The 15,842-nt window shown below is 50.8% G+C and overlaps 1 protein-coding gene across 2 annotated transcripts in view; it reads left to right on the plus strand.

The window, feature by feature from the left end:
• The first annotated feature begins 1,248 nt into the window (after positions 1–1,248).
• PODXL2 (podocalyxin like 2) overlaps positions 1,249–15,842 on the plus strand; it is a 32,372-nt gene continuing 17,778 nt past the window's right edge. The window contains exons 1-4 of one of the 2 annotated variants that reach the window (XM_027882695.1): positions 5,642–5,790; positions 6,065–6,072; positions 6,320–6,321; positions 11,593–11,886. In XM_027882695.1, coding sequence (XP_027738496.1) covers positions 5,683–5,790; positions 6,065–6,072; positions 6,320–6,321; positions 11,593–11,886 — 412 coding nt within the window. In that variant the 5' untranslated portion in view covers positions 5,642–5,682. Of the gene's footprint in view, positions 1,348–5,641; positions 5,791–6,064; positions 6,073–6,319; positions 6,322–11,592; positions 11,887–15,842 lie in introns of those variants that run through there. The other variant, XM_027882696.1, reaches the window with a different exon arrangement.

Genomic DNA, 15,842 nt, shown 5'->3' on the forward strand with positions numbered 1-15,842 from the left:
GGATGCTCTGAAGAACTTCATACTAAGCAGTAATGAGGGGCTTGTCTGGGCCATGAAGGTCAAAGGGAGGCTGGGCTGCAGTGACTGTGAGATGGTGGAGCTCAGGATCCCAACACAAAACTGAGAATAGCAGCTGATAAACTAGAGAGTCAAGCTTCCATCTAAAGGGATATTGACAGGCTGGAGAAACGGACTGACAGGAACCTACTGAAGTTCAGCAAGACTTTCAGAGGGCAGTGCCTGGGGAGGAACAATCTCACACACCAGTATATGCTGGGGCCACCCAGCTGGGAAGCAGCTTGGCAGGAAAGGATCTGGAGGTCATGATGACACCAAATTGAATGTGAGCCAGTCATGTGCCTTTGCCAAAAAGGCCCTGATGGTACCCAGGGCTGCATTAGGCAAATCACGGCCAGCAGGTCAAGTGAGGTGATCCTGCCCCTCTACTGGGCACTGGTGAGGCCACACCTGGAGTGCTGTGTCTGATGCTGAGCTACCCAGAGGCAATGAGCACAAACTGAAGCAGTAGAGGCCCCCTGTGAACATCAAGAAACACCTTTTTAGTGTAAGGGTGACCGAGCAGTAGCACTGGTTGCCCAAAGAAGTTGTGGAATCTCAAAAGCCATCTGGTCATGGTTCTGGGAAACTTGCTGTAGGTATCACACCTGAGCAGGGGTTTGGACCAGATGGCCTCCAGAAGTGGGGAAATGAATTTGCCCAGGGGGGAGAAGTTTTTCCAGGTGATGAAATGAGGCAGGAGCTGAGGAGTGAGGGAGACACGGTGGCCCTGTGGGTCACGGGCAGCTGAGGAGAGGCAGCCGCCGTCCCGCGGGGCTCTGTCCCTGCCGCCGATGGGGTTCGGCGCATTCCCCCTTCCCACCCCCAGGGCTGATCACCCGCGGCCGGCGCAGGCAGCCGCTCCGCCGGCGCTCGTTGTGGGCGCCCGGGGCGGTGTGCGGGGCCCTGCGGCCGAAAGGGGGGGGGGGGTTGGCGCCGGGCCGGGCAGGGGGGGCGGCGGCTCCGCATCCAGAAATTAGGAGCTAAAGCAAGGGCTGCGCTCCGCCTCTGCTCCGCCGCTCCGTCCGCGCACCCGGCGGGCAGTTCGGACCCCCCCGCGCCGGTTCCCCCGCCCCCGGAGCGGCGGCGGCAGCGGGAGGAGGCGGCGCCGGGCGCGGGATGCGGTGCGGGGCCGGGCGGCGGGCGGGCGCGGCGGCGAGGGGCAGAGCCCGGCGGGCGGCGGGGCGGCCCCGCTCCCCGTGAAGAGGCGGCGCGGCAGGGCAGCGGCCGCCGCCATGCAGCCCTTGCACCGGGCCCCGGCGTTGCTGCTGCTGCTGCTTCTGGCCGCCGGTAAGTGAGGCTGGCGGGGCTGGGGCGGGACCCCCCCTGCGGCGGGCTGGGCGGAGGGTGGGTGTCCCTCCTTTCCGCGGGCAACCGGAGCGCCCCGAGCACGGGACCCCCGGCGGGGGGGAGGATCTGTCTCCCCCCATCCTGGAGAACCGCGATCCGCGGAGGGTCCAGTGCCCCGGGGCACCGGGACCCCTGCAGCAGGCAGGTCTCCATCACATACCCCCGCACAGGCACCGTTGACCCCGCGTACCGGGACTTGTACGGATCCCCGTCCATCACCCCGGAGCTCTCCCTGGGTACCGGGCGCTGCCTCCCCACTCGAACATCAGAGCCCTCTGGAGCGGCCGGTGTCTGCCCCGCTACCTCCGGGGGTGACAGGGGACCCCGCGCTCCCGGCATGGCGGGCTGGATGCACGTGGGTTTCACCCCGCGGGGACGGGGGTTGTCCCGGGGTCTCCTGTCCTGGAGGGGGGGCACGCGGCGCTGGACCCTGCGGGGACCCTGTGAACACCGTCAGCGATGGCCGAGCCGGGGGTGGGTGGTCGCGGCCCGGCCGGGGCAGCCCCGGCTGCAGCAGCACTGCCCCAGACCGCCCGCCCGGGTATCGATGGCTTCGTCTGGCGTCGTGGTGATTTTGTGAACTACCGCGAAACTGGTACAAAGGAACGGGGAACCGCAAATTGCTCCGCGTTTCCCCAAGAGCCTCCTCTTGAAATCTGGAGGAGAGGTAGGGTGCCAGAGAAAGGCAATTAAGAGCAGGAATAATTATACTCGGAATAGTTGTGAAGGCTCTGCTTCTATTTTTAAATAGTCTGGGGAAATTTCCCAACAAAGGGATACCCTAAAGACCCGAGAGGCTGAGATTGCCCTTTTCCTCCCTACTCCATCCCTTTGTATGGAAATCTGGTTAGTGTGGAACAGGAGTTCTGAACGGGGACATTTGAAGTGTGGGGGAGCCTTTGTCTTGAGTCATTCTGGCAGGGAGGGAAGGGCTGAGTTACCAACCAGTCACTGTCTTCCAGCACGACCGAGCTGTGATACAGTGACATCCAGCCCCCTGGCACATCTCTCTTATTACCCCCCTCTCCCGAAAATGTTCATGGGGGAATGTGTCATCTGTGGAGCCATTCTGTCCATGAGCTGTGAGTCTCTGTCGTCTGGGACTCCCTAAAGAGAAGAGATAAAGCCTTTTAGGTTTGCAAACAATAGTGAGCCTAAAGAGCAAAATGGATCAGAAAACCTGTTGGGGTTTTGTGCCAATACTCAGTGGCACAGAAGCAATAAGTCTTTCCAGAGCTGAGCAGGGAGCCAATTTTGTGGCTTCCTCCAGGCAGGTTGTCCACATTAAGGGAAAACCTCGGGCACAGCTGGCAAAGGTTCTTTAGCTGCATTTCAGCAGGAAACCCGAGTCTCCAAATTCGGCCAAACCTCTGCCTCCTCCACAGCGGAGGGCAAGATGCATGGGCAGGGGATGGGGGAACTGCCATATTCCCACCCTGCCCAGCTGCCAGCAAGAGTTGGCCCCATCCCCATAGCCAGAAAGCCGCTTTTGCTCTGCATGGGAAGGAGAGGGACCTCGTAGTGGTTTTACGCTGTGGCAGCCAAAAGGACCACCACTGGTATGTTAGGGGTGCTGAGGGGAGGGTGTCTTTCCTATTCTGCTGAGGCCACTGGAAACTTTCTGATATTGCTGTCCAGCTGGTGGTGATACAGAGGATTTGGGTCCTTTGCTTTCCCTGTGATCCTCTCTGCTGTCCTGGCAGGGATAGGCATATGGGTGGGAGGCACGTGGCAGCTCTGAGGGACAGCTCAGTTCCTAGCCTAGTGAAAATGATAATCCTGGTGGGCTGTAGAGGTACTCGAGGGCTGGACTCAGTTGGCCAGGCTTCTCCAGACAACTGGACTTCTACCTAGATGGGAGGTCAGAAGTGGAGATACAGATTGCTGGGAATTTAAACATTAAGGCCTGTTTTGGTTAGCAGCTTTGTTCAGTGGTTTAGGATCTGTTCCAGTCTGAAATAACTTGTGCACTCTGGCTTTGTTTCTTCAGCCCTGCAGGACAGAAATAGTTAATTCCTGAAACAGAGGCTCCCATTGGGAGCCTCCGCAGACCTGCAGGATGTGCTGAAATGGGACATGCACCTCATGAGGGTCCCATCAGACTGCTGAGCAGCACAAGTCTGCTGGCAGAGCGTGGAAACATCTCTCCAGGCTGTAGGGTATCTAAGCCCCTTTGGTTTTGCAAGTAGGAAAATTATGTGGTTAAAAGCAGGGGGAGAAGGAGGGAATTAGTCTCTTTCCTCTTTTTGTCTCCCCAGGTGCTTGTCTTCATGTGGGCTATTTAAGGGCTGGTTTTTTTCCCTTCTGCCTGCTTAGAAGATGCCTTGTTAGCATTGTGTGAACGAGCTAGAGATGAGGGAGTATAGATCAGGACGGATGAAAATTCCCTGTAGTCAGTTTTAGCTTGGCCTCCTCAGTGCCATAAGGAAATGTTCATTTAATTATAGGCATCAGGGGTAGAAATAACTACATTAAGCCCTCAAGGGGAAGCTGCTGGCGACGAGCTGCAGATCAGAGCGCACAAAAGTTTTCCCACTCCCTCAGTGTGGGAAGAAACTCCAGCATTTTGTGGGTACCTGAGTGAGCAGTGGCAGCTGCCCCTGCCAGCCCTGCTGCCGGGCCAGGGGAGAGGGGCTGTGGGGAAGGTGCATCATGGCTCGCAGCTGGTGCTTGGGTGAACTTGCTTCTTGTTCTTGCTGGCTATTTGTCGAAACCAGGACACTGTTGAAACACGTAATCCCCAAAGAATGGAGAGGCTATTTGTCAGCCACACGAGCACAGCCTGCACCAAGGCAAAGCAAACACGTGCGTTGATTTGTTCAGAGGGCCAGAGATGCTGGCAAGGAAGATACACCCTGCTGGGGCTCAGATCAGCCCCTCACTGTCCCTGTGCCCGGTTAAGCCCCGCTGTGGTTGCCAGAGTTTGGATGTACATTGTTGTTCTGGCGATAATTTGTTACTGTTTGGACAGCCAGCTTTGCAGCCCTCCCTCTATATGCCAAGTGCAGCCCCTCTCGGCTATTTCTGTCATTGTGAAAGTGGTCAGGACCCATCCATGTGCCCTGGGACCACCTAACCTTTGCATGAGCTACTTTGCTCAGGATGCATGAGGTTGTTTGGAGAGTGCAGCCTCTGGGGCAGGGAGAGTCTGCTATGCAGCATGCGCCAGGGTGGTCGTCACTGCTCTGCTGCAGGGTCTGGAGTGGAGTGTGACCATTTTGTGTTCAATGTTGTGCCCAGTGAGTTTTAAAGGCCTTGTGGGATGTAAAAGGCTTCTATTATATTTTGACAGGCGACTGTGTCTCAAGGGAAGTCCCTCCTGCGTCTGAGGTAGTGCTTGCTCTGCCTGAGCAGGGTGGCTTTGAAGATGAAGCAGCCACAAACCTTTATTTGGTGTTCTGGAAATCAAACTGAGCACCATGGGGTACATAGTCTAGGCTGGGACAGAGCGAGAAGAGGAAGCGCAGGCCTGGCGAGGCAGATGAAACGCTTTGGGCCTTTGAGAGGGCAAAGAAGTCTGTGGGCTGTGGTTTTTCTCTTAGATCAATGGCTTTCATCCTGTGGTCTGTTAACCCCTGCAGGCCTGTAGGCTGTTTAAAGAGGCCTATGAAAGGTAACTGAGGAGAGAAAATTGACTTCCACTGTGCACAACCGTCTACCTGATGCTGTTTCCCCAGGGGCTGCATCCCCCTGGCCCCAAGCTGGCAGCTGCCATTGTCAATAGCAAGAATCGCGGAGAAGAGCAGACCTTGCAGCAGCAGAGGAGGGAGGTGTGAAGGCTACGAGACAATCTGGGGAGGGAGTGAAGGCAAACAGTCTGGGAGACTGAAACCAAGTGAGACTGTGACTCCCGGCATGAATGGTTAAGCGAAGCGGGAAGGACAGGCAGGTTTGTTGGAGTTGTCGTGACCTGCTTACTTGGAGTGTCTTGTGTGCAGGTGGGTGGAGGTGTTTAGAGCAGTCCTGATGTTACTGGTTGTAAGGACAAGAGACTTGATTCACCTCAGCGCTGGGCTGAGGGTGCCTGTCACCCCTGGAAGTCGGGCCCCTGGTGCACTTGTGCTGACAAAGGGCACATCTGCAATTTTCTGCAAAAGCAGGTGCATCTTCTGGCAGTGCCGGGCCATTTCCCAGGATGTACCTGGGCCTGCGTGCAGTGGATGTTCTCTTCTGAAATGCCAAGGGAGCAGATGATGGCAGTCCTTTGTGAGGTAGTGCCCACTCAGTACGTGCAGACATGCATTCCCTGTAGCTGAGTGTTGGAGCTGTCTCATTATGCTTGCTGTAAAGAACTATAAAAGCTCAAAGATGCTGGCACAGCATCCCTCTAAAGAGCTGTCCCATTGCAAGGGCTTCTTCAGTCATGCCTCCTCCCTCTTGTTGATAAGTATGTGTTCCCTGCTGACCCGAGTGCTTTTCCCATTGCTTTCTAAAATGTACTGGAGCCATGGGAAGGTGGATAGTTTTAGAGGGATGCTCTGTAAGGGACACGATTGCTGGCAGTACCAGAGGAGGATGGCAGTTTGATCTTGTTTTCTGAAGCCCTAATTGGAAATGATCTCAGAGATTAGGGACATGGCTGGATGTGTAATAGTCTAGTGCAGCATAAGAGAGCAGCAATAAGGCCATGTGGGAGCTAGACTGGGAGAGGTCTTAGGTGCAGGTGTCCCAGAACAGCTATGATCTGTAAGTCTGAATTAGCATCAAAGGACTTGGTTTGATATACGGTCACTGTGTGTGCTTCCTTATGCAAGCTGTTGAGGGACTGGTATGCAGAGACTCCAGGTGACTGTGTGGGAATCAGCTTGGACATCCCTCAGTCAAACAACATTTTCTTCTCTTCCTCCACTGGCCACGGTTGGGATCCTTTTTTGTTATTTAAATTGCTCTGTGTTTTGTTATGTTCTGGAAGTGGTTTGTGCCGTTGGCTGTTGTGCCCTGGGGCCTCTCTCCTCTCTGCCCTTGGACCTTGCTCCCCGGCCTTTCCAGGCGTGGTGGTCTGGGGGAGGGAATATCCCTGGCAGATGCTTCCCTCATCTGGTCATTGTGTTTCTGTCCTAACCGATTATCAGTAAATGACCCATTCCTGACCCAGCTCTCCTAGGAAATAACATTGTTGGGTAGCTCCTGGGTGTGGGGTGGGCTTGAAAGGAAGGTCAACGGTAGCAGGGCCAGATGGACATTGTTGTGGCTGCTGCATTGGCAACGCCAAGATGCTCTGACCCCCCTGCCTGGTACCCGTTGTGCAACCGTGCTTGGGAGGGGTGTGCAGGCTCTGCTAGGTGGTGGTGAGAGACAGGTAAGTCAGAGTGTGCTCCAGGCAAATGTTCTTCCCTTCAGCAGGCTGATCCTGCCTCAGTGGCACTGTGGTGTAGCCACAACACACAGGAAGGAGAGATAGAACCAACCTTCTGTTGGGTAAACTGAGGAATATTCCACAGATCAAGCAAACGTGATGATATCTTACGGGATGATTGTATGTTCCTTGGAGAGAAATTGAAGTTTGCTTGTTATTAATTAAAAAGCAAGAAAATTTTGACACAGTCACAGCCAGATTCCATTTCATGTCCCCAAATCCCTACTCTCATTTCAGCTGGACACAGAAATTACTTATTTCCTCTTTCACTCCTAGTCCTATTCAATAGGCCAGTTGGGAGCTTTTAAACAGCTGCCCTGTCCAGTGGAGAGGTGGCTTGCTTTGTGGCAAAGGGATAGGGTGATTTTTGGTCAGCTAACGTAGAAAATACTTTGGGGGTCTTTTAGAATTGTTTAGAACTATGAAACTGCTCTTATTCACAGCGATTTGGGAGAGAGATGGCAGATGATATTTCATCAGATATTTTTTTCTACCAGTAAGCAAAACTCCCCCATCTCCTTGTCCTGCTTTCTTGAATCCTTTTCTGAGCTGAACAGAGCAAGCTTCTCCACTTTGAGTTGGAACTGTTTGATGTGGGATCAGTGGGGTCAGCAACTAGAAAACTCATTTCATCGGTGTGTGCCCGAGGCCGGCTTTTTTCCAGTGGCCTTGAAAAGGTAACATTGCAGTATTATTCCTTGCAGTTGGAATTGCCCCATTCTGCTCCTTATACAGCTGAAGCACCTTTTGCAAGGTCGTTGTTACCTCCACATGTCATTTTTGTGGGTACCAGCAGCAGGACAGCTCGCAGCCACCACAGGAGCTCCCATGCTGGTTTCGGTGCTCTCCGCCTTTGTTCCCTCTCCCCCCTCCACCTACCTCTCCCACTTTCTCTCGTTTCTCGCTCCTCCTCTGTCTGTTCTGGGGAGGGTTTTTCCTCCTGTGCTCACAGCCCTGCTGTTTCCCTTAAGGCTGGCTGCCCTCTTTAGCATGCAGAGCCTCATCTCCTCCAGGTTACGCAGAGGTGCCGCAAAAATAGAAATGAGAGACAAACGCCCCATTGAAGCAGCTGGCAAGCCCTGGCTCCGTTCCTGCTCCCTCCCATCTACAGTTGCAGGGCTTTATTCGTTTGTGTTTCTTTATTCCTATCTCTTGATCTGCCTTTTAGAATACAAAATTGGGAGACTAATGGCTGATAGAAGTTGTCTAATTCCTGTTCCCCATCCTAGGAGGAAAACGGCCTGGCACCGAGGTCTCGGGCATTAGATTTCCTCTCTCAGCTGTGCTCCCCTGCCTCCCAGCTCAGCTTGTGCTTTGATTCTTTCTTTTCCTTGGACTTGACAGCTGCGTGGAGCTCCTTTATGAGACGCTTGGAAGAGAGGGGGAAGGTGCCAAATCTTGGGGCTGCTGTTTGGCATCCCAGCCCATAGAGTTTTTGCTACTGATACAGATGGTGTGAATGGTGTCAGGATGCTGTCTGGAGAGGTACTGATTTTTACCCTGGTGTGATGGTGCTGTTAGCCCTGTGGCATTCGGGCTGGTGCTGGCACAGAGGGTTCCCCCAGGCCACTCTCTGCAACCTGTGCTTGTGGATCAGGCCCCAAGGTCTTACTCCAGATCCACCCCAGGAGAAACCTGGCTTGCTCAAGCTGTGCATGACTCATTCTTATCTCGGGCTGAGGAAAGCACAGCATCCCAGTAAACCAGATAATGCAGCTTAGGGGGTTTTAACTGGGTAAACACTTCAGAGTTAAAGGAGGGTAAACAAACTCCCAGCATCCGAGCTTCCTGCATGGATGGAAATAACTCCCTGGATGCCCAGGTTCACCTGTCGTGAGGTGTCTGTTGAGAAGTGGCGAGATGAACTGTGGCTAAGCTCTGGAGGCAGCCCAAAGGGGGTGTAGCTGATGGAAACAAAGGCCTGAGCCAGCCTGGGAGCTGGCGCAGAGTTACATTTTGAGGCTTTGCTTTGCTGCCCAGGAGACCCAGGTTGTGTTTTGTAATGTGGCTGGAAAGCCGAGGTGCCACATCAGCCACATCTCTGTTAATGGGAATTGGGGGAAACTGAGGAATTGGGGTGTATAAAGAGCTTGCTTAGGATCAAGACAGTCAGTTACAGCCATAAATATATCAAATATTCCGTGTGATCGTGGACCACTTGGTCTCTCCCTGTCCTTCTGCTCTCCTTTGGTGGATAACTTTGAGAATAATGTTTCTTTTCTCCTTCTTGCTGCTCTCTGTCATGTTTGCTTAAGCTGTAAGCTCCTCTAGACAAGTGCTCTCTCTGGTGGGCTGCACGGGGCTCAGTGCTCTCTGTCAGTGATGCAGGTGTCTTGTGTCAGCCAGGGAAGCCCAGCCTGGGCACTGTAGTGTTGGAGCCTGCTGAGGACCACTGGATTGGCAGGGGGGCCTGGCCAGGTCTCTCTGGATCCGTGCTCATGCACAGGAGACGTGTGAGCTCTTGTTTCCAGATGTGGACTTCACTGTGCATGCAGGGCTCGCAGGGAGCGGGCGCATCCCCAGGGATGCCCTGAGGCATTTTGGTTGGCTCAGTGATGCTGCAGTAGCTTCCTTCCCCTTTGATACTCTGCTGTTCCCTTTTTTGTTGCCGTGCTGGCCTCAGCTGATCTTGACTTGGATCAATAGAGCAAAATAAACGAGACTGAGAAGTGCTGAAGCCTGGCCCAAGTGCATATGGGAAAGGGTAACCAGTACTGGATTTTGTTCAGTTCAGAGAATAGTGGAAAAAAGTGGAGAGTGCCAGAGCAGGCAGAAGACTTGAGAAATTAATTTCTGGATTCTGGTGTTCCCAGGACAGGTTTGGTAATCAGTCTGGCAGGTGAGCAGCAATTTCCAAACTTTTTGTGCCAACATGCTAATGTTTTCAGTGAAAGCACCAGGGCCAACCCATCTGCCATTGCCCCATAACTCATCTTAACACTTGTCTTGATTTGAATTTGTCCTTCTGGGATGTGGAATTGTAGGACACAGTGGTGGGAAGCAACCTCAGGAGGTTGCTTAGTCTGTGCCCTTGCCTCAAGGCAGTTCAGCTCTGCTTAAATCATTTCAGGCCACGTGTATCCAGATCTGTGTGCAGCATCCAGGTGATGTCTCAGCACTGCTTTGTGAAAGCTCTCTATTTCTAATACTTCAGGCCTCTGCAAGGATTTTCACATCTGCATTCCAGTGATATCTCTGAGCTGTTTCTAATACAGGAGTTTCTCCTCTTAAGACATTTCTAATGGATGTTTTCCTATCTTGTATCAGAAATGTTTTGTGCTAGTTCTCAAGGGGATGAATTATCACTTTGTACTATTTCTTTTCATACTATTTCTGTTATTTCCATTCTCAAGATCACCTAGCTGTACCTACAGTCTTTCTGTGCAATGAGGATGTCTCCTTGCTTTGTGTCCTTGGCTAATTTCATTATCATGTTCCTAATTTTTCTTCCAAGGTCACTTAGGAAAATGTGAAAGAACAGCAGATCCAAGGACAAACATCGAGGAATTCCACTAATAGCCCCCCTCCACCACGAGCCTCTGTCATTTTTTGTATAGCCGATGCCTTGCAGTTTTCCTGCTAATCTCTGTCTTTTCTTGTGTCTCTTGTAATTCTGCGTGAGGCACTCTATCAGATATTTGACTAAAGTCCAGATGGATTAGATCTGCTGCATTTCTGTTGTCTAGAAAATCGGTTATCAAAGAAAAATACCAAATTAGTCTTCATTTCAGCTTATTCAATTAGTTCAGTTCAGTGACTAGTTCATTAAGAATTGAGAAACTGAGTGTGAGCTGAGAAAGCGAGAAAATGTGTCCTTTTTTCTTCTAATCTATGAATAAAAATCAGCTGTGAGAGGATGAGATCTAGTTTTGATATGCTGAAGAACAGAGGGCTGGGAAGCAAATTGTTCAGTTTACTCAAATTAGTTACTTTGCTTGCTTAACAAAACTGTTTTAAATGTAAAATATGTTTTGGTAATTTTATTTTTTCCTTATGTCTCCATATTTATCATGGTATTTATCGGCTGAATAAAGCCAAGTTCCAGGTGCTGTTTTCTTGCATTTTGATTGAAGTTCAATATGCATGTGAATGTACCTTGACACAAATCACAATTAAAGTCTCATCTAGGAATCAAGAAGTGTCAGTCAAACCTTCTAATAGATAAAATGGAAATAACAAGGGTATAATGTTGAAAGTAAAGTGTAAAATGCAGCCTGCTTCCCTGCTTAGTGTGAGATAGATGTTTGCTATTGTCACATTTCTTACCCCTGATGGTTGGCCCTTTCTTACAAAAACCAACATTGTGAATGCAAAATGAAGTTCAAGTTAATGACTTCAAAATAGATTTTCAGCCTCCTGTTTTAAAATATGATTAATATTGGAGTTGTAAATAATATTGGTTTGAATCAGTCCCCCTGCATATAATATAGCTGTGGATCAGGACAGTCGGATAGAAAACTATTGTTGTCTTCACAAGGCCAGAGTTTCATGGCTGAAGTGTAAGACATTCCACCTCCTCTCCAGGATGGATGATTAACAGGGCACCCCATCCTTTCTGAGGCAAAAACACCTCAGAAAGGGTAAACCATCAGTGCCCCATCGAAAAGAGGTGCCTCAGGCTAGATGGCTGCTTGCCACTGAGACTCCTGGATGTGAATGCTCCTCTGCATGGTTGTGGATGTTTCCCAAAATACCCTAATTTTCCTCATCAGCTGAGAGCACAGCCCATCTGAGGGCTAGCTTGGTTTGGCAGAAGCAGGCTGCAAGGGGAAGACAAACCTAGTGGGTGTAAGTCCTAGCTCTGATATGGTTTTACTGTCATTATACAGGGACTTTGTGCCTCTGTCTTGCATCCTCGGAGGACCCAACTGCCGATGGCCTCACGTCAACTTCCCTGCTGGAGTTTGCCATGATGTCCCACCTGGAGGCCATGAATTCCCATGAGCAAACCAGCCCGGAGCCTGCAGAGCCAGATCTTGCCCCTGGCTCTCTGCATGCTGCCCCAGGGTCAGGCTTTGCCAGCGAGGAGAATGAGGAGTCCAAGATCTTGCAGCCCCCACAGTACTTCTGGGAAGATGGGGGAGAGCTCAACGACTCCAGCCTGGACTTAGGACAGGCAACAGGTAGGTTATTTTTACCTCATTCTTCCTCCCCACTCTGCAGGAGCTCTGGTGAGATGGAAGAATGCAGGGATCTGTCTTTCTGTTTTGACACAACTCTTGCTAAGAGGGCCTGAGATTAAACGTCAGCTCTATTTTCTCACCTCAGTGCCTGATGTGTCCCCAGTGAACCCTGAGCAAGCACAGGCTTTAGAAACCAAGTTACAGTTGAGCCTTTATTCCTGAGCTGCTATGAGCTGGGAAAAGTGTTGCCTCCACCTAGTTTCCCATTGCTTCATGCCCTTCTGTCTCTCTCTCCCCTTTTATGTTCTCTTCTCTCTCCCTTCTTTTTGTTGCTGTCAATTAAGCACAACTTTAAGGTCTCAAGAGCCTGACTCAGAGATCAAGGCCATTTTAGGGTTTGAGTCAAAGCTGGGTTCACTGGGTGAAATTCTGGATTCCTCATTCTGTGACTTCAGTGTGGACTTGGCCCAAGAGAAGACAGTCTTGTTGTCTGTCCTGTCCTGCTACTTCCTAAGGAGTCATAACCAAAATGGGTAGCATTAGCATTTGATCTTGCTTTCCTCTGTGGATTGTTTTTTTGAGACCACTGAGCCCCTCAGTTGTCTCCCCCCAGGGCCCTTGTTGGCTTTGAGATACTCTCAAGAAGGATGGGGGGAAGGAGGAGGAGCATTGCAGGGTTTCCAGTAGCTTAGGAGATTATTTCACATGTTCCTGCTCTTAAGTGTCATGTGGGACATGTATTAAGTGTTACCCAAAGGCCAGGCTTCAGGCTTACCCCTCCTCCCTCAGCTGGTATTGCTGCCTTCCTCTCAGCAGATCTTGACTGAGGTCTGCAGTTAGAAAGCACAAGTCTCGGTTTATCTTCATTCCTGCCTCTATGACCTTAAAAAACACCTCACACAGAGCTGAGGCTGCAGAGCCACGGCTGGGGCTGCCCACTGGGACACAGTGCACGCTATGGGGGGCGAGGGCCATCCCGGCTTAGATCCCCAAAGCCCTTTGCTCACTGACATTGCTGCTGAACTTATCTGGCCGTGCTGTTGCTGCCCTGTGGCTCCCTGGCTCCTGGGCACTTGCAGACCTGGCCGTGGGGCAGCTGTGCAGATGCTGCCTCCACAGGGATGCCGAGGGCGGATGGTGCCCGTTCCTGCCAGCGCATCCCTGGGACAGCCTCTGGCTCGGCCGCTCTCACGCAGTGGCAGCGCTCAGCGGCGCTTTTATTGGTGTGCCAGCAGGCACCTGCATGTGCTCACAGATCTGGACGTGACTTGGAGAACAGCATGTGCTTGTGCATTGAGAGCGAGATGACTGGGTACCGAACCCAGCCTTGCCTCTTGCACGTGCCTCGTCCCATTTGCATGCAGAACATGCTCCTCTCTCCTTCCGTTCTTGCCTGCAGTACTTTCCTCCGTGAACAGATGTGCTCTTTCAGCTGTCCTTTTGCATACCCAGCCCTATTCGCTGCCCAGCTAACTGCTGCTGTGCTTCCAAGTACTGTTTCTTCCCCTGACCGTTGCTGTGTCCAGAGCTCGTGTCTCAGTGGCATTTCAGAACCTTGGTTAATAGAACATTTTGAATTATTCAAGAGCTGGGAGCACATTTCTACTTAAAATTTAATTAGAAACCTACTGTGTGTCATTTTGCAATAAAGGATATTGTAATAGCATCCCTAAATTGGGCAGCCTTCTCCTGTCATGCAAGGCCTCTGTATGAGAGGGGCACACAACCAATGGATCCTACATGCTGCATGTGTGACAGATGCCATGTGATACCTTGTGGAGCTGTGTCATGACATCTGTTAGGTTATTTTCAATGTATAAATCCATTAAACAGTTTTTAACAGCTGCTGTTTAAGGAAAAAAAAAAAAAAAGGTTTATGGTATAAGTTTTCCTTTTGTGAGATTTCTTTCTGTGTAGTGCAGCCCGGCATAGGTGGTAGCTCTGTCCCAGGCACACGTTGGAGATACTGCATCAGTCAAGGCACAAAACAGGATTGTTGTAGTACTAGAGAGAGAAAATTCCTTGCTATGAAAGGAGACTTGTGCTGGCTTCTTTCCGTGTTTGGTGTAAAGATATTGGGCCTGGAGCTGCTGGTGGTCTTGCAGATAGGCCAGATCTCCTGCTATTTCAAAGCTGCATTAGTCATCTCTCCTTTTTTTATGTCCTTCTGAAGCCTATGTAGGGACACTCCCCTGCCTTTGTGTGACTTCGAGGCTGCAAGAGCTAAAAAGTAATAACAATCTGCAGCTCTGCAGCTGCTGCTGCTCTTTTTTTGGTTTTTTTTTTTTTTTTGTTTTTTTGTTTTTTTTTTTAAGTGCACTCAAACATCCTTTAAAAATATTTCTGGAAAACATGTGGCATATAGGACCACCTGTTAGTCCATTAGAAAGTGAGAACAAACCCCCACTGGCAGAGCACAGCTCAGCCTGGGGCTCTGGTTCTCCTGAATAATGTGCTTTTGCTGATTTATGCTGCGGAACAGTGAATCTATATTGACATCAGTGAGCACCAGCCTGTAGAAGGGCCCTGACATTTGTCTCATTCTGTCTGAGGGTGCACAGAAGTGTGCACTTGCATGTGTGCTACCCCATGCACAGCTGCTACCCAGTGGAGCTGCATGTGGAAGACATGGATTAGGTCTGGTGGGAATGTGGTACCATAACCTTATGGAAAGAAGCAGTGTGTGACTTGTCAAGTCAGTGGAGCTGTGAACCTGTTACTTCTGCATCCTTTCAGGCTTCCAGGGAACCTCGAAGTTTCTTAGGTTGTAGTTTGGATGTGGCTGCTTTGCTTCACCTTTGGTAGTAAATTGGCCTGAATCCCAGATCAACTCTAAAGATAGAGTGAACCTGCAGTGACTCACATCTGGCCCTTCCTGTCCTTCTTTCCTTTCTTCCCACCTTCCCCATCTTATGTTGCCTGGAGGCTTCTAGTTCATCTTGTTTCCTACTGTCACACTGGGCAACAAATGCAAGATGTCATCTAGCTTTAGGGCTGGAAGATGGGAGTCATTAGGACTGTAGGTCTCTTTGAGTCCCTGATTTTTAATGAAAGAGTTATGTGGTGGTGTATCCATCCCAGAGTGCTCCCTGGTTTGCACATCTCGGTGTTCTCCTTCATTTTGGTCAGAAAGCACCATCCCATATGTTCCCCTTCCAGTGAAGGCTCTAGGTTGAGGCAGGCTAATCATTAATTGCTGTGAAATGTGGGCTTCTGAAAACTGATGCAAGGCCTGTGACTCTCTAGTGGATGAGGTCACTTAGTCCCTCTCTTCCTGTGCCCAACAGCTGAGCCTCCAAGGATTGGAGTGCATCTTCCAGTGTGATAGTGGACTGGCATGAAGCTCGTTTCGTTACAGCCAGGTTCTGTCTGCTCTTTTTGCTCCAAGATGGTTGAAGGCCAAGGCATGACTGTGCTGGGAGGTATCAAATCTGGTCTTACAGATTGGTGGTTCGCTAGGATGGCATGTGGCACTTTAGGGGGTGGGGGAGGAAATTGTAATCTTTTAATTATTCATAGTAATTAGCAGAAGGGATTCCCAGGAGAGCTAGGATGGGGGATAGCAGGACAGACAACTTAAGACTGTATTCAAAGAAAAGTAAGTTTTCTGACCAGCTAATGGAATAAAATACCTTCCATCTCCTCTGCTGGCGAGGTTGACTTCCTTCAGTGATGAATTACTTGCTTCTGGCCAGAGAGATCCCAGTATCTTTCAGCCTTACTGAAATCTGCTGCTTCCTCATCCAGACTGACGGCAAATCTGCAGTTCTTAATACCATCTTCTACCCAAGCATTAATGAAATGAAGCACCTGGTAAAGACTGTCTACATAAGCAGCTTAGTGCTGAGCAGCCGCCTGCCGAGCTCAGCTCCCGGAATGCCTCTTGTTTGTGCCCCGGTTTAGTGTACACTGACACATTGGATGATCTGTCCTGGGACAAGCCATCTCGGTCAAGG

This window comes from Empidonax traillii, unplaced genomic scaffold (genome assembly GCF_003031625.1).
Source record: "Empidonax traillii isolate 1590-97213 ecotype Southwest subspecies unplaced genomic scaffold, ASM303162v1 scaffold109:size1658292, whole genome shotgun sequence".
Classification (NCBI taxonomy): Eukaryota; Metazoa; Chordata; class Aves; order Passeriformes; family Tyrannidae; genus Empidonax; species Empidonax traillii.